General features: G+C 37.1%; 1 protein-coding gene across 7 annotated transcripts in view; it reads left to right on the forward strand.

The window, feature by feature from the left end:
• LOC145675004 (uncharacterized) overlaps nt 1-27,017 on the forward strand; it is a 105,794-nt gene that overhangs the window by 46,913 nt on the left and 31,864 nt on the right. For 6 of the 7 annotated variants that reach the window (XM_081745353.1, XM_081745351.1, XM_081745350.1 and 3 more), the window contains exon 3: nt 11,914-20,769. The exons of the other annotated variant lie outside the window; for it this stretch is intronic. In XM_081745353.1, the coding sequence (XP_081601479.1) occupies nt 11,914-12,979 (1,066 nt within the window). In that variant the 3' untranslated portion in view covers nt 12,980-20,769. Of the gene's footprint in view, nt 1-11,913; nt 20,770-27,017 lie in introns of those variants that run through there. 7 annotated transcript variants of the gene reach the window in all.

Raw genomic sequence — 27,017 nt, forward strand, 5'->3', positions numbered from 1 at the left:
GATGCTTCAGTTCAGATACACGTTAGTGAATTTAGTAGCGATATACGTGGAAAAAGGCAAGTCACGAATCTTCTCCAGGGTTTCTTAAACACATGAAAGGAAATCAATTATCAGAGAGAATTATTCATCAATCAAGATATCTGTTATCAGTTAACCACTATTAATTCTAACGGTAGTAAGTACCTAACCAGTAAAAGAACTATTTTAGTTCAAACCTAATAGATGTATGTACCAGTAACGAGGGTTAGGAAAGTAACACATGTTACTTCCAAAGAATATAGTATGGACTGTATTCTGTGACGGGGCGCGTTCTACCAACAATCATACTATAAATTGTGATTATACATATAAAATAGGGTAATATTTATTTATCTAGTAAAAGTAAACTGAACCTTTTAAAAAAGAAAACAACCCGTAAAATGCTCCATATCGGACAAATATAACCATGGGTAAAATTAGCTCCATCAAATATTATTAAATGGTGCATTATCGACGTAAAATTCTGAATGCATTTTCAGTATATAGTATATTGCAAAATTCTGGAATACATCCCTGCAGTTTAAAAAGTTTGAAAAGAATCCTTTCAAACTTTGGATAGAGATAGCGAAGGTGGAAATGCTCTTCATTTATTGTAGCACTATCCTGGCGGCCATTTTGAAGTCTTGGATTCAAACGCAAAATTTCTATTCCAAAGAGAATTATGTAATATGTTGTTTCGGTATAGCTTGCTATCATAAACATAAATCTGACATTATTTTCAAGATCTCTTTAATCGTGTAGGAGTGATTACATGTGGAAAACGAAAAGCTTTATTTTATACTTAGTTTCGAATAAACTAAGAATTTTCGGAGGTTTTATTTAAATGTTTATCTGAAACAAACTATTGAAAAACTTGAACCTTTGTGTCACTATCCACTACAAATAAGATTACGTAAAGCTGATTTTATACAAAAATGTAACATTACAAATAAAACACATAAAGTAACTTGAAATATGTCTTAGACCGTAGCTTTATGGATTTTTTTCTATATAATTTACTTTAATAGCGCCCGAGAAAATACTGGTCATTCACTATTTGCAAAAGAAACTGCTTCATTTCTTTATTTTTCTTAAGACGTTGTAGTATTCTATTAGTTTAACACCCTTTCCTGGAAGAATTTAAATATTCTCTGTCCTTAAGAATAGTCATCATTATTTCACTACGAAATGGAATCCCACTCAAGAAACCTTTTAAATCTCAAATTTTAAATCTCAAGTAAATATTGCGGCTTTTTTTTTTTCAAAATCACTGTTTTCTCTCGACGAAAATTTCTATCGTGTCACCATACATCTCAACCCTCTCCTGTTTCATTGCCTCACTTAATAGTTTGAATTTTCTCAACTATTTATCGTTTTTTCATTACGTTAACTTAATCGTCAGGAAATTCTAGAGCTACATGTTCTTCATTAACATACCAAACATAAATGAAAAAGTTAGAAAAAGCTACTTCAGATAATTCAACATTTATTATTATATGGCTGTACAGACATTTTAAAAATTACAGATCTTTCAATGGTGAATGGGATGCTTGAGCACACTTAAAATAAGCTTCCTCATAAAGTAGTCAGAAATATACGTATGTTTCTAAGTGTTATTTTTCTTCTTTCGTTAATGTAATCCTTGAGAAAAGAGAAATATTTTCAAATAGTAGATTGTTTTCCTTATCCACCTTGCTTGTTCAATTACTCCAGACAAATAAAAAGAAATGACTGAAGGCGTATGGCACCCAGGAACCCAATGGTCAGTTCTAATAGTTTCATATAATCTCTGTATTATCCCATTTCTTTAGACTTTTAAGCAAAATTTAACACTTCATACACCGGAAATATTGTTCTGATTAGCTTATACGAAGATCACCTCAAATCATATAGATTTAATCTCTACTCAATTTCAAATTAATATTCGGGAATTTGCTTAATGTCTTCAATGCAGCTTCTCATCTTCTCTTAGCTGAGAAGTGTCCACAATACAGCTCTTTATATTCCTTCCTGTAGAGAAACGGTACACGAAAATTAATTTTTCATTCGATTATTTATTACTTTAACAACTTGTAATATTACTATCGAAACGATACTTAGTAAAAAATAGTTTTTCTTCCGAGGTGGACCCGCTTGGAAAATCTTAAAATATAGAGAACTTTCTTAAGGTATATACGCAGTATATTCGTCATTTTTTTCAGTATAACTCTATATATGAAAAGGCAAAGTATACAGTGAAGTTTGAAAATTGTTGCGGAGTGCATTTCTGGCTTGGTCCTCGAGCCAGGAGTCGACTCCAGGAACACGCGCTCTCCGAATCATGTGTGCTTAAGGGTTAACTTTTCAACCCATGTAGAACTATATATTAATTTCTACTTCCGTACGTAGTGCCCTGGTCGACGAACTTCCATTATTCAGGAGGTGCATCGTGGGTAAGCGGTTAGCGTACGCGCCTTTGACGTGGGAGACCCAGGTTGGATTCCGGGCGGGAGCTCATGTGGTTCAGATTCTACGTTAATCAGTAGGTGCCGTCTCATATAATCTCGCTGCTGAAAGGGGCGTTAACCTAAAAATCAACTCAACCTATTCCATTATTCAGTGACTAGCAAAAGTACAATAGAGCCCGGACTGACCATTTCGTGTTTAACCGAAATGGTCCCTAAGAATTGCCGGAGGAGATGGCGCACGCTCCAGAGAGAGCGCGTTGTAATGCACGAGAGAAGCCGAGATGACACGACAGTATAAATTAACAAAAATATAAAACAAGTTCAAAAAAATCTAGAAGTTTCGAATACCCAAGATTAGGATCGCTGGCATCACTAGCTCTTACACTCACAGATATGGAGCCATACATGCTTTCATATTCGAAAAATCTGGTTATTCCTTCTCTAGATTTTCTCCCTTATAAACCTACACGTCTCTGCTCCACAACCATATGTACTTTATCAAATATCATGTTTGAAACTTCACAACTACTTTATAACTTTATTTTAAAAAAATGCTTCACGTGAGATTCTTTTCACCTCCCTAATTTTATTTTTTACTCTTTTCAGCTTACACTAGAATGATTGAACTTGTCATATAGTAATTAACATAGGTTTATTTAGTTATTATGCTGTACCTTACGGTTTTATTACTATACCTACAGTAATGCCCTTCATTTTGCAGAAAACGTATATTATTCGAGCCCTGATTATCGGCCATTAGTCAGACTCATTTGGCTCTAATGTGTAATAATCAACAAAATGTACATTATGTTAGTTACATTTTATAACAATTGCATACCAAGCAGTTAGTTCCGACAAGCGAATAAGCACATCCATTGAAATACAACTTTTATTCTATTGAAAATTCGATTACAGGTTTTACTTTTTCATTTCATATTTAACTACAACAGTTACTATTATATAACATTTGCGAAGGTCAAAATCTTAAAGGTAAATTCGCCTGTAACTAAACAACTAATAGCAAATATTTATCTCTAAATTTATTGCATGTCGAAATACTTATGTCCTTTGTACTCAATATATGAAGGACATGAGCCATATATTTACACAACGAATTTCTCATCCCGCACTTTGCCATTATTTCATTAGACTGTGGATAAACTATTAAAATAAATTCGAATGACTACAAAGTAATTTTCTGTTTCCTATATGTACATTGCAAATATTTCCTACACTTTTCTCTCCGTATTATATAAGTGAGTGACAATAATGGATTCTGGTGAAACTTTGTACCTACGTCAATATAGGGAATGAGCAAACAACAAAATTATAAATCTTCTCTTCCACTGGAATCAACTGACTATCTTTTAATATAGCTCCTCCATCATCGAATGCTATATTGAGTAAATTACCTTTAGTCTCTATTATAAGAAGCACATTACGAAGGTGAACAAAAGTCCAATTCCCTACAACTGATATCGTCGTTTTTGAATTTTATAATCCCGACGAGATTACGAACTTTTTGAAAATATATTTTAGTATAAACGTTGCAGCTTCCTTCACCTCCATATCTTAGGACTAAAATTGAAGTTGAAAAATATCGTTTCCATGGTTACAAATTATCAATCAAAACCATCTATAATATCATCTTTTGAAAGCAGTGCCATAGAAAGTTAAATTTTGGAATATGGTCATATCATCAGCGAAATGAAACAATCGAGAAACTGTATTTGTTATGTGCAACCTTGCATCACTCGCATTTTGTACGTTTATAAAAATATTCTATTTTATTATTCAATAATTCTGCACCAAAACTTCCATTGGACGAGACTCTTGCTTGTACAATCTGTGGCGCCTAGTATACAGGAGAACCACGAATATCGAAAAGTGCTCCTTTAATAATTTTATTACAGATATAAAATAATCATCCCCCAGACCGACAATAACTTGTGCATATGTGAGCAATTTTAAATACAGTGAATTGATCGGCACTAAGTCCAAGCTGAAATGCTCGTGTAGTAGAATAAAAAAAAACTCAATATTATTAACACTAAAATGCATTTTGATGCCAATTGGCATCATAGTAAATCAATAACAATAACTATATTCTTAAAATGTGTATATTAGCGAATTGCGCACACCGATGCCAGTTAGCACCGATAGAGTTGAGCTTTCTACCGCACTTTTTGTCTAGTGGCATAGGTCGGACAGAGAGTGTTAGAAAGCACAAAACGTGCACGTTTGTTACTTGTGAATTTTTTCACAAAACATTTTTTTGTTCTCTTAACATTAAAATATCGTTGTTTCACAATCTTACATATCACAAGGTTTCTGCTAATATTCACACTAAACTGTTTACACTAGTGTAATACAACCATAACATCTATCCTGTAAGTTGATACCCCAGAAGTAAAAACAAAAAAATCATATTATTGGATATTATTTACATTTATCTACGTATTGCATAAATATAGAAAGAAGAAAAAAATTTCAACACGACCAAAATTAATTCTTGCAATAAAGGGTAAATAAACTTTTTAAGGTTACGTAATTTTTCCTTCTGGTAGAAGAAAGTAATTCTTTTTCGGATTTTCTCCAGTAACATTAAAATTGATGTCTTGTTTAAATTGAATGTTTTCCTGAAATCTTCATTACTATATTTCAAAATATCTTTCCTGTAATCTTCATCACTCTTTCAAAATATCTGCAGCAATCTTTAATTACTCGCTCTGAAAGAATCCAGTTTTCCAAAGACAGCCTCTTCAAAAGTATAAAGATCACTGTCCGTCAATGTATAGAAAATTCACCGCTACTCTAGACTGAACAGAATAAAGAAAGCTAACATCGAAAATCGCCGCTCAATGCTAAACGTTTCCTTCCGCCATTGATGAAGACTTTTTGCAATGTACATTTTCAATTAATTCTAATCCTGGTTCAATAAATGAATGATTTTCGTGCGTTTGGCCATAAATATCAAACGGCAAATGCAGATGAAACATGTAATTTTTGAATATTTAGAATGTAAATTTTATAAAGTGCCCTTTCAGTTAGTCCAGGTTTATTCAAATGGGTTTGCGATGTCGCCGATTATCTTTGGTCAGTTGAACTAACAATTTATTCGTCCAAAACATTTACTCATACATCGTTTATTATTTTTTTGATTACCGTTCTTTCAGTTTTTTTTTTCCAACAGCATATTATTGATTCAAAACTCTATCATAAACAGTTTATCACTTCAGAAGTACTCTATTCTGCTAATTCATTATTCAAATTGGCTTCAAGAGAAGTAGTTTTCTTAACCAACAAGTTTAATTTGTTTGTAAGTTTTGGTTTCATGATTCATTTAATCAAACATTTTATTACTAGTAGAATACCGTCATAATTTCCTTTAATCTATAATAACTTTTAGAATACCAAATTCATTTGCATGTTTGTTTTCTAATTCTAATTCATATTTAGAAAAGTTGTTGAAAGTGAGAAGCTCACAAACCATAAGAACCAATTATGCTATGTTTGGAAATGGAAAGAGAGTCAGGCAATTTCGATTACCATTCATCAAATGTTGCATATGTTTGCCTTAATTTTATAATTCTTGGCGTGTGATTATCTTTTCTTTCATTGTAAGATTTCGTATTATACATATCGTAAATCTTGTTGTTCTTCAAACATATGCATAATGGGAGAGGTAAGATAAAATCTTAAAGTTACATATTCTAGCGCTTTCAAACGTACTTTTTTGTTCAAAAATAAAGTAAAAGCAAAGGGCTATTATAATTTCGAATTCTAACCTCCCAAAAATTGTGTATTTCAAATTAGCAACATTAATGCGAGAGAACTATTTGCTAACTTCCAAATATCTCCCGGCACTTAAAATCTGCAATCTAGCAGAGTAGAAAGATAAGCCTTCGATGTGGACTGCGTTTTTTGGATGGCAACCTTGCTATTGCCTGCTTCTGTTAAATGGATTTGTGGATTTATGACGCATGGATCCGGAGCCAAAGGACGGACAAGTGAAGTGCTTGCGCGCCCAGCAGGACTGGATGGAATGGTGATCTAACGGCCGGTTGCACAATGTCCGCTTAAGAGCTTAAGCTCAGCTTGCGGTAAATTTTACGTTGCACAATGTTCGCTTTATGCAAAGCGGAGCTAAACAAAACCGATTAAATCTAGGTGACAGATGAACTACCGCTCAACTTCTTAAGCGGGTTTTTCTTGCACATTCGATCGTTGTTTAGAAAATTCTGCTCGCATGCTGGGTAGGATTAGCGATGCCGCTTACTTATACTGTTAATGGTTTTGAAAGGAAGAAAGATACGATTAGTAAATTTATTGAAAATGAGGAACAAAAGTAGCCACGCGGGGCTTCTAACCCGTTCCTACTACTACTACTTATCTGCAAAAAAGTAAGTAAATCACTCTTTTGAATATTATTTTCATGTTATTTAATTGAGGAAAAAAAAGTGTTCAGAAAATTAAAGACTCCCTCGGCCGGGTTTGAACTCACGCCAAAATTGATTTTCATTACTAGCAAGTAGCGCTAGCCCACTCGGCCACGGGGACCGACAGCAGCAATCGTTTGATTTCTGCTAGATGAATGCTACGTGGCAAGAAACGGATAACGCCAACCAATCAGAACCGTTTATTTCGTTCCTATTTCTGGGAGCATTACTCTACCGAATTAGTTCTTTATCCGAGATCTCTTGCAAATAATTCACTTCCAGCGCATACGAACACCATCCAGAGACCATTTCCCGAACCAATCATAGGAAACAAACGCTGAAAAGAGAAAATCAAAATGTTAAAGTTTCGTTAAAATATTGCGAGGTCCATAGAAACTCCTGCTTAACAAAGCCACACTTGAAAACTGATTGCGCAACAGACTACCGCTTAAACCTGTCGCTCCGAATAAGTTTGGCATCGCTCAACCAGGAGTGAAGCGAACATTGTGCAACCGGCCGTAAATGATTGCTAGGAATCTTGGATTGGAAGGTCCGTGGACGTCTTCCTTCATCTGGGCTGGATGGGCATGGATCCCGACACATGTTTTGTTCATCTAGTGTTTGTTATTCGATTTCAAAAACTTTGGAAATATAAAAAAAAAAAAAACAATAAAAGCACAAAAAGATAAACAAAAAATTGCACATTTTCTTTCTTTGCTATCTGGGGAGCTGGTTGACCAACATGTTGTTAATGTAACAAGCGTCAAAAGTAAGAAGTCGGATGAGCTGATTGCTACTCAGTCACTAATTCTAACTTTCAGTTTGCCTACACTACCGAATTGCGAGAAGACTGGATATGATCGACTTAAGTCCGTCCTTATTATCCTGAATCCCCTGCGCTGTTCTAAATGTCAACACTTTGGGTATACCAGCACGTTGGGTAATGAGAACGGTAATCGCTGTGCGAATTATGACCAGGGTAGTCGTGGTATGGAACCTTATAAAGTGACCAACTCTTTCAGTGTCAACTGCAAAGCAAGCATTCTTGCTCTCGGGACTGTCCAGCGTTTCAACGTGAGAAACGTATCCGAGAGCTTATGATGATTGAGATCATCTCTGCTACTGCGTTTAAAAGAAATCATTCCCTCCTCGCATTCTTCTTGCTAGTGTTGCAGCTACCTGTAGTAAATCTGTGTCAACCCGGACGTCCGATGTTTCCACCCAAACAGATCCCATTCCCGACAAAATCCACAAATTCTGACTCTAGTCGTATGAACTACCGAAGTCTCCAAAAACCCCTATGTTTCTGCTAGTGTTGGTCTTCATCGAACCCCACCTCTTTGCCTCTCACTTTATATGTCCGGTCTAAATGTTAGGCAGCATGTACGGAAACATAATAATACGGTCGTTATCCCCGAAAATAATCCTGAAATCTGACGTGGTGGAAGACGACTTGAAGGATGCTGAGTGGAAGGTACTTTGACTACGTCCAAAAGTTTGCCTGAAATGTCGATTTCTGATGTTTTATCCTGTAGTATTTTTATTTTTACATATTTTTTATTGTTCGTATTATTAGTACTAATTGTTATCGTTATATATTTGATATTCTCATATATTTATTTCTTTTCTTTTAGATTTGTACTTTTCTTTTGTGGCAGTATTTTTCTTATATTTTAACATGTTGTATTTTAAATTTTATTTAAATGAATCGTGTAGATCATGACGGGAGAAATACCCTCGATGCTGACTTTCCCATTAAATTTTAATAAATCTGTCAAATATTGTTTTATTACATAGTACTGAGACAAAAATTTTTAATGGAAAGAAAACCAAGTGCCAAAAAATCCTGAGGTTCTATCTTCATGTTTTGAGACGGTAAAATTTAATCCATAATGATAATCGGTGAGTAATGAGTTTCAATTTAAAAAGTATTATACATTTTTGTGTGCTATTTGTGTGAAACCGTTTTGTTTTTATAAAAGTCCTGCAACAATCTGCATATTATGTCACTATGTCTCTTTCTCTTCCTAACGCGACACCGCAATAGCTATTACTAATAAAAAATATAATTGGCGATAATTGAAAATAAACTGAAGAATTAACACTTTCACAATTCAAAAAAATCAAAATAGAAAAAAATTGCTGAACTAAACAGTAACATATAATTGTGTACTGATTAGGTTGATCTTTATTCACAGGAAATTATATATGTCCACTTTAAAAAGAAAAGAAGGAAATTGCAATAAACAATTTGTGAGAGTTCATCTGGATTAACTTACAATTTCCTTCATAGTTATCACTGTAATCCATTTCCAATACTTAAGTAATTTTAAAATTTGCAATAAAAAAAAATTCACATTTTCTTACAAAATTGTGCATAGGTGTTTACACGAATAGTTCCTGAAATACTAAATCTTTGTTTTCTGTGCATGCTATGTGAAGACATATATCAAAATTATAATAGCCTCACAGGCTTTCTAGAAATATTAAAACTCCATGACCTTACCATAACATTGGCCCATACATAAATAGAAATCACATATTATTCGTATTTTGTAATTCACATTTCATTACCTACATTTAAACGGAAACATTATCAAAAGATAATTAACCTGGTTAACTGTAGCCTTGTGTACAAGAACAAAATAGAAAGGTAGTCAGATCTAAATATCTATGGGAGTTAATTTTGTAAATACAAGCAAATAATTGCTTTTAAATGAAAATATCCCTTACACTGTACTTACTCCATTCATATTGATTTTCTATAAGTATATCTGCAATAATAAGACATTCTACAAGGGTCATTCAAGGTTGATCCGAATTTTCGTATATAAATAACCGATGAATAGCCGGATCATGATGAAAATTGCGGGTGACGTAATGCGTTTCTTCTCGAGTAACTAGGGCCCGGAATAACGTATTTGGCGCATGCGCACCAGTTGTAGCGAACATGGCGGCTTTAGAGCAGCGGTGTGTAAAGGAATTTGTGAAAGAGAAAGTTAAATCAGCAGAGATTTTTAGAAGACTGCAAGCACAGTATGGTGAACTAACGATGTCACGGGCAAGAGTGTAGGAATGGTGTGAACAGTTTCGCGAAGGACGGGATGTGGTGACAAATGAAGCGCATGGACACTCGCCCGACTGCAGTTACACCAGTGAATATCGCACGTGTTGAACACAATAGACGCCCAGTAATATTCCACATTTTTGAGTGATGCTGTACGAATGTCCATTCGCAAGAAAAGACCTGGGATGTTGTCTGGAAATATCATTCTCCATGACAATGCTCGGCCTGAAACGGCCAATGTGACGACAACAACAGCTGTGACAGAAATGCGCTGGGAGGTTCTGCCCCATGCCTCCTCCATTCCAGATTTAGCCCCCAGTGAGTATCACGGAGGAAAGAAATTCACGACAAATAAAGCATTGTAAAACAATGTCCTCCGCTGGCTACAACAGCAGCCAGGTTCTTTCTACGCCAAAGGAATCAGAGATCTGTCACAACGATGGCGACGGTGTCTCGACGCGTACGGAGAATGCCTTAAAAAGCTGGCATAGTTTGGTGCTTCTTGTGCTATGTGTTTCCTCTGAAGAAATAGAAATCCCGCTCAACCTTGAACGACCCTTCTACCTAACAAAATTAGTTTGAAAAATTTCATCACTCTTATAATTTTCAAGCAGTTGAATTCGAAAAACATTTTATTCGCCAAGGAATACTTTTAAAATATTCAAAATTTAAATGCATATAAAAAATGTGAAGTGCTTGTAAATACAGTCACTTAACTCTATGGAATGGTCCCGGTTCGATTCCCGGGGTGGGGACTCGATCGAAAAATCGTAAACCGATTTTTCAGGCCAGTCACTCAGAATTAGGATTTCCGGGTGTTCCTCATTCACACCAGGCAAATGTCAGGGTGCTACCTAACATATAGGTCCCAGGCCGCTTCCTCCCTTTTTCCTTCCCTTTCATCGAATAGTGTGCTCGCCGACGGACGTCATCCACCAAACATGACGGCCTAAATGGCCTTAGATGCAGAAAGCCCAGAAATCTAAATCTTAAATCCTAATCTATGGAAGACGGAAATAAAACTAACCGTACTTAGTTGCCTTTTCCATGCTTTCAAAACTTTATATTCGTCTGCATTAAAAGGAATTTGAACGGCAATATTGAAGTAGCCAAAATGCCATATTTAGTTTTAGTTTAATTTTAACTCGTAAACGAAAATATGGGTTTGACTTACGTTAATGCTCAAGATTTACTTATCAGCAAGCAGACTAAACATTGTGAATCACTCACCAAATTAAGTTAATTCTTCATATTGGTTTGTCGAATAGATTTTTTCAGCAAATTTAGTTCAATACTTCTGTTTCAGCCTTATTAGTTACACTTCAATTGTTGAAAATACCTTCGAATGAAATTAGCAAAACTGCTAAACATCTTCCATTATTGACATTAAACACGACTAACTAATATTTCCAATCACCATCAATACAGTAATATCTATCTCAAAAGTTCCCCAAATCAGGATTTACGTTCTTATTTGCATTGCAACATTCGCAATATAACGCATAGGAAAATATACATATATATGATTTTGGATATAATCCGCTTACTTTTTTATAATCGTCGGCAACTTTGTAAATGTACATTCCAGTTAAAGAAATTGAATATCCTGAACACAGGAGTAATAAAATGAATTAATCTGCGTAATTTAGATTAATTTTCCTAAACTAAATAATGTAAATGTAATAGTGGAAGATTGAGTAAATGTTATTAATACACGAAATTTCCAATAAATTATAATACAATTATAAAAATATAGCACTTTAGGATACTTTTAAGGAATTGTATTCTTACAAATATATTCAGAACAAGTTGGTTAAAGAAACCATTTTATAAACAAAATCTTATTTTGAGTGAATATGTTTCCATTAATCTGGTGTAGGGAATATACAAAAATCATTGTCGATTTCGGAACTCTCAACCTTTTTTTATTATTATTTTTTAGTGGTTCACCTGGGACATCTAATGAAGTTCCATCAGGTAGCGTCTACTCTGTAGCAGCAAGTGCAAACAGTAATGAAGAAAATACTTACTGTCAGGAGTTCTTCTTGGGTACACACACCGTAAGCAATACGTTGGAAGAACCACATACTGCTGAGAAACGTGAAAGTGCTTCGATAACTCACACGGTGAGCCACGGATTACAGAAACCGTATAGTTGCAAGCAATGTGGCAGGTCTTTCTCACGAAAACCAGATTTGAAAAATCATATGATAACACATTCATCTGAAAGGCCTCATACATGCAGCAAATGTGCCAAAGCTTTCTCCTGGAAAGCCAGTTTAAAAGTGCACATGTTAACCCATACACGGGAGAAACCTCACACATGTGAGATATGTGGTAGGGCTTTCTCGTCCAGAAGTAATCTGAGAACTCATATGTTTACCCATACTCAGGAGAAACCACACACCTGTGAGGAATGCGAAAAGGCTTTCTCTCGCAAGAACGATTTAATTAAACATATATTAACACACACACTGGAGAAACCATACACCTGTCAGGAATGCAATAAAAGTTTCGCTCAGAAAAGTACTTTGACCAATCATATGCTAACCCATGGTTTGCAGAAATCACATATCTGCCTCGAGTGTGGAAAATCATTTTCGCGTAAATCAGATTTCAAAATTCATATTATAACCCACGCACCAGAGAAGTCACATATTTGTCAGGACTGTGGGAAGGGTTTCTCGCAACATTCGTATTTAAGAAAGCACATGTTCTCACACAAACACCTCAAACCGCACCTTTGTCATGAATGTGGCAAGTGTTTCTCTTACAAATCGAATTTGAAAAAGCACATGCTAATCCATAAATCACTAAAACCACACACTTGTCAGGAATGTGATAAATCTTTCTCTGACATTGGAAATTTGAAAAGACATAAGTTAACACATATGTCTCCGAACCCATACATTTGTCTGAAGTGTGGTAAGTCTTATTCACAAAGAACAATAAAAAAACATATGTTAACCCATACAACGGATAACAATGGATTTCAAGACAAAAGCTAGAATTTTAATAAATAACATTACAAGTTATTTTACCGCCACTTTTTGACTGCTAAAGTTACATACTATATAACGTTACTCACCGGTTCAATTGATGTTACTTATTTTAATCGTAGTATATACATATTAGAATTTCTTACCATTTTAATTTAAATAACTAGAAACTATTATGATCACTTAGCAGTATGCTATAATTCCAAATAATTGATAATTGCTTCCTAGTAATTCAATACATTTTTAACGTCATGGTGTCTTTCTGCATTATATATTAAACTTATTTATAAACAAAACCAATTGTTAATTCACTCAATGAATGTATTGTTTAGTTTACCAAGGTGGATATGTGGTTGTTGTCATTGAGTTATGCTGTGACGTACCTTCTCGCCAATCACGAAGTATCCAATTTTCTTTCATTCCCAATGCGAGTCGTAATGATGGGGCACGAACATGAAATATTATTTCCACTCTGTGTGCAAATCAACATCTGTGTTCATAGCAGATGACTCCTTGTGTTCTCCTCGTGTTCGGCATGCTGTAAGGCGAATTGGTTACATCGTCTGCTCGTACATAAGTGAAGGTGAGGTACGTGAAGTTGGCTTCCTCACCTCCCGGTGAAGGCTTACGAATACTAACAAGAATTAATGCTTAATTTGTGCTAATATCTAACGTAACATTTAGAATTTGTGCGCCATTCACAACAAAGGAATTCAACATTAATGGTAGGGGAGGGCTAACTTCATACTAGCCCTCCAGTACCTTACATTGGATTCAAACTTACGACAATATTTAGTGCTCAATCTGTAGATTTGTGCCGCATGTTTTAAAATTTGTGCTATACGGAGAAGAAAGAAATTGAGTAACGCTGATTTGAAGAGGTGTGTGTGAAGTTAACCGCTCAACTACAAACTCGGATACCATTCAAATCCAAATCTATGTCCATATTAATGTAATTTGTGCTGATTTGTGCCGCATGGTTTAGAATTTGTGTTTAACCGAATAGGAAAAGTCAACAAAATGGTTCTGAGAGTGAAGTTAACCACCAACTAACTAGAATTCAGTTAGAACCTATTCCAATAATTAGTGCACAATTTGTTGTAATTTGTTCCGTAGAAGTTGTAATATGTGTTCGAATCGTTAATTGTTCTATGTCGTAAGCGTCAATGCACCACAAATGGGACACTAGCGACAACTCGCCAAATATTGGCGGCCCGCAGTGACGATCTGCGGTGCTTCCACGTCTATTTTGAAAATTAAAGCACCAGTGGTCACCAGTGGCAGAGAAGGGACAAAACGCAAATAAAACACAAAATTACTCCCCCAAAATATGTTAAATGGCCTATATACGTGATTTGTTTTTTAAAGGAGAGACTAAAAAACACTAGAAAAAACTATCGTCGGGTGGGCGCGAACCACCAATCTTATTATTAGTAGGGCTCCCTCGTCGCTAAGCGGTTAGCGTACGCGCCTTTGGCGTGGGAGACCCGGGTTCGATTCCCAGCAGGAGCTCATGTGGTTCGGATTCCACGTTAATCAGTAGGTCCACGTCTCATATAGCCTCGCTGCTGAAAGGGGCGCTAAACTAAAATCAACTCAACTCTTATTATTACTAGGCGCGTGTTCTACGTCCTCGTTACGAAAACGATGAAGAAAATCACGTTTGTAGAGGTATAAGTCGTTAAGGTCTTTTTAATTTGGCCAACCAGAGTGCTCCTTTAACCGTGTATATTCTACGATATCGTTTAGGATCAGACAAAATGCGTTCATATAACATAGCAAAATGACCTGCGTCTATTCACTTTATTTCATAGTTTTCCCATACTCACTTTCTAATGATCGGCGCCACTTGCCATCTAAATCCATACAATTATAGCACTCTTTTCAAGATTTTTCACTTCATGATGTAGAGGCAGGGGTTACTCTTGACCCCCGGACTTTACTCTAGGAACAATTCCTAAGGAAAAAATAATATAATAATAACTGCATGTAAGTTACATGACTGGTGATAGTTTGTGTTGGTCCCTTCGCGATTTTCCCCGACAAATCGAAGGAGCGCGGACCAGAATTAAGCGATGATTAGTTCAACACGCCGACTCCTGATATCTGTTTCAGCTCGATGAAATCCTGCCGCCAGTAGCACGCTAACAGGAATCTTTGGCGCGTCGCTATATCGACGATCGATATTTACCGGCAATTGGGCCACTAGGTATTGGCGACGGTTACGGGATGGGATAGTTATATAGCGTTAATTACAAGAGAAGATGTAAGAATTAAACATTAGTCCTCAAACTTTATGGACTGAAGATAGCATAAATTAGGAGTTGTGCTTAAGCTGTTGTGAGAAACACTCATTCCAGTTGATTTACTTCGCAAACTTGTATATGTGCTGGAAAATCAGAAATTGTGTTCAAATCGTTAATTACTTACAAGGCATTAATTAAAAGTATACGAAGGAATGATGAAACTTCAACTCCAACAAACCTTGTGTACTTAAGATTACAAAACGAGTCCTTGCGTGGATTTTCAATCGGGTACTTGTGTTTGTGCAGTAAAAGTCACAAATTCTTACTCTTACCAGTGTATGCTCACTAGTATCCCTCTTCCCCTTCCGTTTTAATTAAAACTCTATTATTAACGATTTGATCACAAATTCTGAGTTTTAATCAGTCTTGAGAAGTAATGCGTTACTCTTTAAGTAACATTTCCTAGTAATGCGTTACATTTTTTCAATGTAATTGTAACAGTAACGTATTACAAATTTTTAAGTAACGTACCTGGTTTGCGTTACATTTCGGATGAGTAACTACAATATGGTCATTTGAGGCAATACCGACACTCTAAGAACTTTAGCACTACTACATGTTTGTTATGCATTATTAAAGAAATGACTTATAGTCCACGATCACTATTTTAACTAGTTGATAGATACAATACACGTTACACCAAAGCAATGTGTGGCTGTGAAGCCGTAATTAAAACGAACCATGAAGAAATATCGTCAGTGCCATGCTGTAGGGAGACGAGCTGGGTGGTGGCCCCAAGCGCCGAAGTAAGGAGTGCAAAATTCGAGAGAAAAAAAGAATAGTAGCAAAGAAAAAAGAGAGAAGAAAATTTACTTGAAATATTACTAGCATGTACTTAAATAATTTTCCTGCTTTAGGAAGTGGCAGACCCGTATCCAGGGTAGTATAGAGGGACCGGGCACCCTAAAATTTTCACGGTAGGCTTGCAAATGAACTATAATATGGTTGGATCGGGCCCTCCTAACTTCAGCCGGGCCCCCTCGATTTCTTCGTCTGGCTATCGGTCTGGGAAGTGGTCTTATAATGTTATTTATGTTAGGAAAATGCATGTGCACATATGTAAAATAGAATGAAAAAGTAATAAAATGTGTTCAAAATCATGGAAGAAAAGGTTTATTTTAAAATTTTCTTAAACTTCGCGCCGAGCACGAGGCCGCTTCATTGCTGGTCTGTCAAACCTCACCCATACATACGGGGGCGCCGTTGTATACTCTTGTCCCAGGCGCTTATTTTCCACGGCACGGAACTGAATGTCCGTGAGTCTATGAGGAAGACCGACAGGTTGTTGGGCCAACTTCAACATTAAAGCTTTACGCACTATGATATTGTCACTGGGTCCGTAAAATAGTTCATGTGCTTTAAACAAACACGGAAATCTATAGGCCTTATGCAGATTCGTTCTGAAGAGTGATTAGTGCCATACTAAAGAGTTTGACTAACCATATGTATCCTGCAGTAGTCAGGCCTTTAGTATGTCGCTAATCATAGGTCAAAACGATTTTGCATAAAGCTCTATCCGGCTTATTTGAGTCGTTTTGATGTATGATTGGCGTCATACTAAAGGCCTGACTACTGCAAGAAACATGTTAGTCGAACTCTTTAGTATGGCTCTGATCACGCATCAAAACTACTCTGCATAAGGAACAATATGTTAAATGTATTATATTCCCAAAATCATTAAACGATGAAAAATTTTAAGGGATTTTATGTCACCGGTTCTCATGAACAGTTGACCATTGTACTTTATTAAAAGCGAGATTATTATTATATATTAACATGATCATAATAATAAAAAATAAATAAATAAATAAAAAAAAACATAAGGGTCTCGTCTCTTACAATTTTTTTCTCTCTTTTCTACCATCCTATCTTCCTCTTTTTCATACCAATAATGTCACACACCACGGAATCTCCGCATCTCCCTCAGATTGATCAGGTGCCTTCTTCATTTCAGTTCGCCATTATACATATTTTTACGTAATTCCTTTTGTTCCTTGTACGTTCCTTTTGCAATAGCATTACTCTTCTTCTTAATTTTCTCTTCTCCCTTTTTTCTTTCTTTTAGTCCTTTTTTTAAAAAAAAACAGTTTTCACAATGGTCTTTAACAGGTAATTCAGTGCCTCCTGTCATGTAATTTCTTTTCCGCATCCGGCCTATTTTCACAAACGCACATGGGCTACCCATCATCTCGCTACCCGTTTCCATGGATGATGCCTACCAAGTCGCAGTTTCATTTTCTGGATGATGGACCTCTCGACTTCCAGACCACAAGATGCTGTCCATTTTGGCTCAAGGATCACGCCTTGCAGATAGCAGACTTCCAGGAGATAGCCCTTGACTCTCGACGTGCTGCACCACCACGATCAGAATTTCCCGGGTTCCAGCCTTCCCGGATACACCATTGGATCACGCTCGACATCTACACGGACCCAGCAGTTTTAGTGATTTTTTTCTCGTGTGTGTGTTTACTAGTGCCTCCTTCCTCTAGTGTTTTTTTTCTTTCTTTTGTGCACCAGCCCCATGGTTATAAAGATCTTAAAACGATGAAACATTTTAAGGGATTTTATGTCACTGGTTCTCATGAACAGTTGACCATTGTACTTTATTAAAAGCGGGATTATTATATTCCCAAAATCATTAAACGATGAAAAGTTTAAAATTATTAAACACTCATATACTTCGTGATTTCTCCTTGTAAAAATTCTATTAAAGATCAAGATTAACAATACGATACAACCACGAAAAACAACACGTCCTACGCAAACGGATTTTTCAGTGGCATCAAAATATAAAAACCTTCAAAGTGATAATATCAAGCTTATTCAAGGTGATGGTGTGAAAACATATAAGTTAAAATCTTTCAAGGTGTCTATTTTAAATTGAAAATAACATATTTTCCAGCATAAACAGTGCCTTGCTAAAACTAAAACAGTTTTTGTGATACTATAAAACCAGGCATTTTTAAAAATTATCATCATTCGACCTACACCTGCTAAGAGTGTGGTATGGTATATTCATTCTGCATCCAGAGGAACCACCCAGGACTGACAGCGGTGATGGAAGGCCTGAGTTTGTGAGTATATGCTTTGCGCTGATGAACTTTTGCATGACATAAATGTCGTGAAAGGAGGACTACGTGACATTAAAAACACGCGAGAGTATCAGGGATTTCTCCTTGATAGACCCAGTGGCCCCGCGTAGCGTAGTCGCTAACGCTCTCGCCTTCGGTGCGAGCGGTCCCGGGTTCGATTCCCGGTGGGGTCACTCGGTCGAAAAAGTGTAACAGCTTTTTCAGGCCAGCCACCCTGAATGAGGTTTTCCTGGGTTTTCCTCATTCACACCAGGCAAATGCCGGGGTGGTACCTAACTTATAGGTCCCAGGCCGCTTCCTTCCGTTCCCAATCCTTTCTTCCTTCCCTTTCCCCGGATTGTGTGCTCGCCGAGGGACGTCATCCCTCAAATCGTGAAGGGCTAAATGGCCTTAGATGCCGACAGCCCACAAATTTAAATCCTAAATCCTAAATCCTTGATAGACCCCTACCATTGTACTACTTATATTTCATATCATGATTTTGTAAATATTGTTTGTATCTATATCGTTAGCATTCATGGTGTCGGTTTTAATAAATACCCCAAATGTATGACACTTGTCCTTTTATTAGCATTCTTATTACTTAACGTGACAAATGATTGTTGCTATATTCAGTAACATAATTAGTATCTTATTATGGCTCCCCCAGAGGAATCTCTCTCGTGTGGTTCTTAGTGTCTGTGTTCCTCTTTTCACACATATAAGGCACTTTTGCTTTGTTAACTCCATTGTGGTCATTTCATTTCTCACATTCTCTTGTCATGCCCACGACTCGCAGTCAGGCTTCTTTCATTCCCTTAAACACACCTCAAGTTCAAAATTCAAACAATATGGCAGGCATTTCTTCCATCATTCCCGATATATACAGTGCGTCCAAGGAACAAAGCGCGGATTTATTTTTACAAAATTTCTTGAAGATCGCACTGGTCAATAACTGGAATGACTCAAAATGCATAAAGGTTTTCGAAAAGTCCCTTTCTGGAGCCGCTCAACATTGGTTCTCCACCCAAAATCTCTCTACCCTTCCCTGGTCAACCGTCCAACAAAAATTCCTAAAACAATTTGGCGACGAGCAGGTTCCGCGATCTCGCATTCATCAGTATAGGGCTCGAGTTCAACTCCCTAATGAACCACTTTCTCATTACGTTTTCGCAAAGAAATTTCTGGCAGATCAGGCATACACGCAATTAGATTTTCAGGAGTTTCTTTTAGAATGCGTGTCGAGTATGACACTGGTTTGGCACTCGCACCATATCTGACTATCCCACATTTATTGATGAGGTTACAACCTTAGAAGCGCATTGAGAAGGTCAAAAATCCAACACAGTTCTTCCCTGACAGTTTAGTTATGGTCTTAGATACCTCAACAAAACCTAACACTTGTAAGCCATTATCCCGTCTTTATAAGGGACCCTACAAAGTGATTTCGAATGTCTCAGCTGATGAGTATCTTTTAGATATTGATGGAAAGCCAACGGTCATTGCTAAGACCCGTTTGAAACTGTACATCCCACCTACAAACCCAGACCCCGAATTTGAGTATAAGTACAAGCGCTTTCTCAGTACCTCTAAATAAGATCTGACCAAACATTACTTCAAAACCCAACTACCAATTATATTTCACGTTATGTTTTGATTATCTAATTTAACGTTCCTAGTGGAACATGATCCCTTTGTGTAGTACCACACTGGCAAAACTTCCGACTTTGTCTCTCGTTATACCATAATTACAGATACAGGTAGGCAACACACATTACAGGCAATATTTCTCCCGTGCGGCGTTTTTTTCTTCCGGCAGTTCATTATTATTGCATATGCTTCGTCTTCTGTTTTAGGCAACCCGCTGTACACACACCATTTCTCCCGTGCAACGACTCCTAGTTACGCTCATAACAAACTCTACGCTTTTCCTTCTCCTCATAAGCGATATACCGGCATCATTCATTATTCACGTCATTTTCTTTCCTAGACGCGTAAGGAAAGACTCTCCATCTCATTTCCTTCTTGCGTCCTTTTTTGGGAACGGCTGGTCCGACCCCACTTGATATCACTAAGGTCGCTAGGACGAAATGCTTTCTCTCATCCATACACAATTTTTTTGGGTACTTACCTCGTACTCTGTCCTCCGCCATTTTCATTCCTCGTTCCACATATCTTAACAAACCCTCTCATTATGATGATAATAAAACACAAAAACCATCACCACACATTCGCGGACGGTACACATTAATTGCCATTGCTACTCGCGTCTCCATTTTTTTCTCACCACTCGTATACAAGCTCCTTTTGCTTGCGACTGGCAACCTCACGCAGTTTCTCCCGAATCATTTGTCTTCCAGGTCAACTTACGGTACCTTGGCCAGGAATAAACTACGTCTCACTAATATATATATATATATATATATATATATATATATATATATATATATATATATATATATATATATATATATTCTGTCCTATTTAATGGCAAATTCACTCTTCATTTCTATACTTCTTCTACCATAACGGAATCTTTCGCTATCCACGACCATACTTCCGTCCACACCACATACAGTAATAGTAAACATGATCATAATAATAAATAAAAAATAAATAAATAAATAAATAAAACATAAGGGTCTCGTCTCTTACAATTTTTTTCTCTCTTTTCTACCATCCTATCTTCCTCTTTTTCATACCAATAATGTCACACACCACGGAATCTCCGCATCTCCGTCAGATTGATCAGGTGCCTTATTCATTTCAGTTCGCCATTATACATATTTTTACGTAATTCCTTTTGTTCCTTGTACGTTCCTTTTGCAATAACATTACTCTTCTTCTTAATTTTCTCTTCTCCCTTTTTCTTTCTTTTAGTCCGTTTTTTTAAAAAAAAAGCGTTTTCATAATGGTCTTTAACAAGTAATTCAGTGCCTCCTGTCATGTAATTTCTTTTCCGCATCCGGCCTATTTTCACAAACGCACCTGGGCTACCCATCATCTCGCTACCCGTTTCCATGGATGATGCCTACCAAGTCGCAGTTTCCTTTTCTGGATGATGGACCTCTCGACTTCCAGACCACAAGATGCTGTCCATTTTGGATCAAGGATCACGCCTTGCAGATAGCAGACTTCCAGGAGATAGCCTTTGACTCTCGACGTGCTGCACCACCACGATCAGGATTTCCCGGGTTCCAGCCTCCCCGGATACACCATTGGATCACGCTCGACATCTACACGGACCCAGCAGTTTTAGTGATTTTTTTCTCGTGTGTGTGTTTACTAGTGCCTGCTTCCTGTAGTGTTTTTTTTTCTTTCTTTTGTGCACCAGCCCCATGGTTATAAAGATCTTAAAACGATGAAACATTTTAAGGGATTTTATGTCACTGGTTCTCATGAACAGTTGACCATTGTACTTTATTAAAAGGGGGATTATTATATTCCCAAAATCATTAAACGATGAAAAGTTTAAAATTATTAAACACTCATATACTTCGTGATTTCTCCTTGTAAAAATTCTATTAAAGATCAAGATTAACAATACGATACAACCACGAAAAACAACACGTCCTACGCAAACGGATTTTTCAGTGGCATCAAAATATAAAAACCTTCAAAGTGATAATATCAAGCTTATTCAAGGTGATGGTGTCAAAACATATAAGTTAAAATCTTTCAAGGTGTCTATTTTAAATTGAAAAAACATATTTTCCAGCATAAACAGTGCCTTGCTAAAACTAAAACAGTTTTTGTGATACTATAAAACCAGGCATTTTTAAAAATTGTCATCATTCGACCTACACCTGCTAAGAGTGTGGTATGGTATATTCATTCTGCATCCAGAGGAACCACCCAGGACTGACAGCGGTGATGGAAGGCCTGAGTTTGTGAGTATATGCTTTGCGCTGATGAACTTTTGCATGACATAAATGTCGTGAAAGGAGGACTACGTGACATTAAAAACACGCGAGAGTATCAGGGATTTCTCCTTGATAGACCCAGTGGCCCCGCGTAGCGTAGTCGCTAACGCTCTCGCCTTCGGTGCGAGCTGTCCCGGGTTCGATTCCCGGTGGGGTCACTCGGTCGAAAAAGTGTAACAGCTTTTTCAGGCCAGCCACCCTGAATGAGGTTTTCCTGCGTTTTCCTCATTCACACCAGGCAAATGCCGGGGTGGTACCTAACTTATAGGTCCCAGGCCGCTTCCTTCCGTTCCCAATCCTTTCTTCCTTCCCTTTCCCCGGATTGTGTGCTCGCCGAGGGACGTCATCCCTCAAATCGTGAAGGGCTAAATGGCCTTAGATGCCGACAGCCCACAAATTTAAATCCTAAATCCTAAATCCTTGATAGACCCCTACCATTGTACTACTTATATTTCATATCATGATTTTGTAAATATTGTTTGTATCTATATCGTTAGCATTCATGGTGTCGGTTTTAATAAATACCCCAAATGTATGACACTTGTCCTTTTATTAGCATTCTTATTACTTAACGTGACAAATGATTGTTGCTATATTCAGTAACATAATTAGTATCTTATTATGGCTCCCCCAGAGGAATCTCTCTCGTGTGGTTCTTAGTGTCTGTGTTTCTCTTTTCACACATATAAGGCACTTTTGCTTTGTTAACTCCATTGTGGTCATTTCATTTCTCACATTCTCTTGTCATGCCCACGACTCGCAGTCAGGCTTCTTTCATTCCCTTAAACACACCTCAAGTTCAAAATTCAAACAATATGGCAGGCATTTCTTCCATCATTCCCGATATATACAGTGCGTCCAAGGAACAAAGCGCGGATTTATTTTTACAAAATTTCTTGAAGATCGCACTGGTCAATAACTGGGATGACTCAAAATGCATAAAGGTTTTCGAAAAGTCCCTTTCTGGAGCCGCTCAACATTGGTTCTCCACCCAAAATCTCTCTACCCTTCCCTGGTCAACCGTCCAACAAAAATTCCTAAAACAATTTGGCGACGAGCAGGTTCCGCGATCTCGCATTCATCAGTATAGGGCTCGAGTTCAACTCCCTAATGAACCACTTTCTCATTACGTTTTCGCAAAGAAATTTCTGGCAGATCAGGCATACACGCAATTAGATTTTCAGGAGTTTCTTTTAGAATGCGTGTCGAGTATGACACTGGTTTGGCACTCGCACCATATCTGACTATCCCACATTTATTGATGAGGTTACAACCTTAGAAGCGCATTGAGAAGGTCAAAAATCCAACACAGTTCTTCCCTGACAGTTTAGTTATGGTCTTAGATACCTCAACAAAACCTAACACTTGTAAGCCATTATCCCGTCTTTATAAGGGACCCTACAAAGTGATTTCGAATGTCTCAGCTGATGAGTATCTTTTAGATATTGATGGAAAGCCAACGGTCATTGCTAAGACCCGTTTGAAACTGTACATCCCACCTACAAACCCAGACCCCGAATTTGAGTATAAGTACAAGCGCTTTCTCAGTACCTCTAAATAAGATCTGACCAAACATTACTTCAAAACCCAACTACCAATTACATTTCACGTTATGTTTTGATTATCTAATTTAACGTTCCTAGTGGAACATGATCCCTTTGTGTAGTACCACACTGGCAAAACTTCCGACTTTGTCTCTCGTTATACCATAATTACAGATACAGGTAGGCAACACACATTACAGGCAATATTTCTCCCGTGCGGCGTTTTTTTCTTCCGGCAGTTCATTATTATTGCATATGCTTCGTCTCCTGTTTTAGGCAACCCGCTGTACACACACCATTTCTCCCGTGCAACGACTCCTAGTTACGCTCATAACAAACTCTACGCTTTTCCTTCTCCTCATAAGCGATATACTGGCATCATTCATTATTCACGTCATTTTCTTTCCTAGACGCGTAAGGAAAGACTCTCCATCTCATTTCCTTCTTGCGTCCTTTTTTGGGAACGGCTGGTCCGACCCCACTTGATATCACTAAGGTCGCTAGGACGAAATGCTTTCTCTCATCCATCAAGGCCTAAAATTGAGTGGAGTACTCCACACTTTGTGGAACTGTAGGAAAGGAGTGTGGAACTACAATTCTCAAAGTGTGGAGTGGTATTAATGTGAGTACCTTACTTTTCTCGGATTATGCATTTAAAAGCGTTTAGTGTGTCAAACTAAGTCTTACTGATTCAATACATCCATTATGCAATGGGGAGTTACTCAATTCCATATAACTGCCAGTATATGACATTAAGCCAGAGTTAATACGTATAGGTGTCTCCTAGATGGCAGGGAAAACCATTGCCAATTTTGAGGTGAAGGAACTTTTTAACTATATTTAGTTTTCAAACGTTTTCGGTTGCATTCATATAGTTTTAAAATATGCAACTAACTGCACGTTTATCTGTTGTTTCAATAGGACATTACACTTTTCCGATATAATGAAATGTGTTGTTTTGTAGATAAAAATTACACGATCCTTTGAACCCGTTATAGAAATATGTACTACCAGAGATAACATACATCAATAACCGCCAAATATTTAGCCGAAGCACAGGGTTACGAAAATCAGTAGAAAGAGTAATGTTTCCCAGAGTGACTTCAATAGTTACTGATAGTGAAAACATGAATACAGGAGAACACAAAGGAATGTGGAAATTGTTAACTGATGAAAGAGTTGCTTCAGGTGAAACGTTGCCTCTGTTGAAAATTTGGTGTGCTGCCCATCGCATTAATTTAGCATGGAAAGATGTCACCAAGAATGTCGAAGAATTTTCATCTCTCATATAAGCGGCATCTGGACTGTGTGCTTTCTATCACTCTTCACAGCAGCGAACGAAAGTTTAACGATGGTAGCTTCAGAAAATAACTTAGAAGTTTTGCACTACCCAAAATATTTTGACGTCAGGTGCACAAAATTTTCATTCAGTATGCTCACTACTCTCCTTTAAAGAAAAATGGTATCCAAGCTGCCTTTACTTGTAAACGGAAAGCCACGTATGTAATGAAGCCAAAGGTCATCTGCGTAAATGTATAGAAGTAGATTGATTTCATCTTCTGTGTCTTGTGACAGACGCTCTATATGTTTTCAAGAACTGCCAGTAGAAGTTTGAGAGTGATGAAATGTTTCTTTTGGACATAATAACAAATAAAAATAGAACTATAGCACAATTGGAGAGTATGAAAGAGAAACCTCTGTTATGCGGGTGGGAAAAAACGTTTTTAAACGAATGTGTTCAAGAGAACGTCAACGGAGAAATACAGTACTCGTTACATGGTATTCAACCTCATCGTAACACACGTCGCAATAAATCCCATAACAAATATGTCTGTGAGAAAAGATATTTTACTGTAGTACGCTACGAAGTTCTGGATTCCATAATTAACTTTGTTAGTCAGCGTTTGCTCTATGAAGACAGTATTGTTGCTTTGGAGCCTTTGCGTATTTTGCAAGAGGATGTAACTGATGATGCTCTAAGAACATGCCACAAAGTTATTTGTCTTGATACAGATCTTTTGTAGTTCGCAATGCAATATAGAGAGGCATCATCGTGCAGTATGTTGAAAGGTCTGGACGCTAAAAGCCTTCTCATGAAAATCTGTGGAAATCAGTCATTTCATGCTGTCATCAAGTCTAGCCCGAGTTGTTGCTTCGAAACCATCTTCTTCCGATGTTGAAAGACTTATATTATAAGTGACTACAACATATTGAAAACAGATAACAGATTGTCTTTAGCTCCCACTACTGTGAAAAATTACCTTCACGTTAATATAAATATGGGTCCGTTGGAAGATTTTAGCCCAACCCCTGCTGTTATGAAATGGCTGGACAGAAAGGAAAGGCGTTTTGAAGTTGGTAGGAAGTCAAAGGAACAGCCCTGGTATAACGGTGTATTTGCCTCGGCAGAAAACAGACTGAGACAGCGTAATGATCACGGAAAAATGACAGTGAAATTCTTATGTAAGAAAAAGTGACTTTTTTCTTCCAGTGTGACTATTTTTCTTACCGGTTTGTTTCCTGTATTTTATGGTTTAATACAACACAATTAAATATGTATCCTAGTGTGCCTTTAATTTTGTTTGGTCTGGATGCCAAATTTTCCTAAATAATAATAATAATAATAATAATAATAATTTTTTGGTCGCAGGTAAACATGATGTACTGGACAGAACACTGATTATATGTCTAAACAAATGCTGACTAAACTTGTTTTTTCTATACTATATAAAATTTTGAACAGTGTGGAGCTGTGATTTCGTTGAATTTTAGGCCCTGTCATCCATACACAATTTTTTTGGGTACTTACCTCGTACTCTGTCCTCCGCCATTTTCATTCCTCGTTCCACATATCTTAACAAACCCTCTCATTATGATGATAATAAAACACAAAAACCATCACCACACATTCGCGGACGGTACGCATTAATTGCCATTGCTACTCGCGTCTCCATTTTTTTTCTCACCACTCGTATACAAGCTCCTTTTGCTTGCGACTGGCAACCTCACGCAGTTTCTCCTGAATCATTTCTCTTCCAGGTCAACTTACGGTACCTTGGCCAGGAATAAACTACGTCTCACTAATATATATATATATATATATATTCAGTCCTATTTAATGGCAAATTCACTCTTCATTTCTATACTTCTTCTACCATAACGGAATCTTTCCCTATCCACGACCATACTTCCGTCCACACCAC

Source organism: Thermobia domestica, chromosome 18 (genome assembly GCF_964235325.1).
Source record: "Thermobia domestica chromosome 18, izTheDome1.hap1.1, whole genome shotgun sequence".
NCBI lineage: Eukaryota > Metazoa > Arthropoda > Insecta > Zygentoma > Lepismatidae > Thermobia > Thermobia domestica.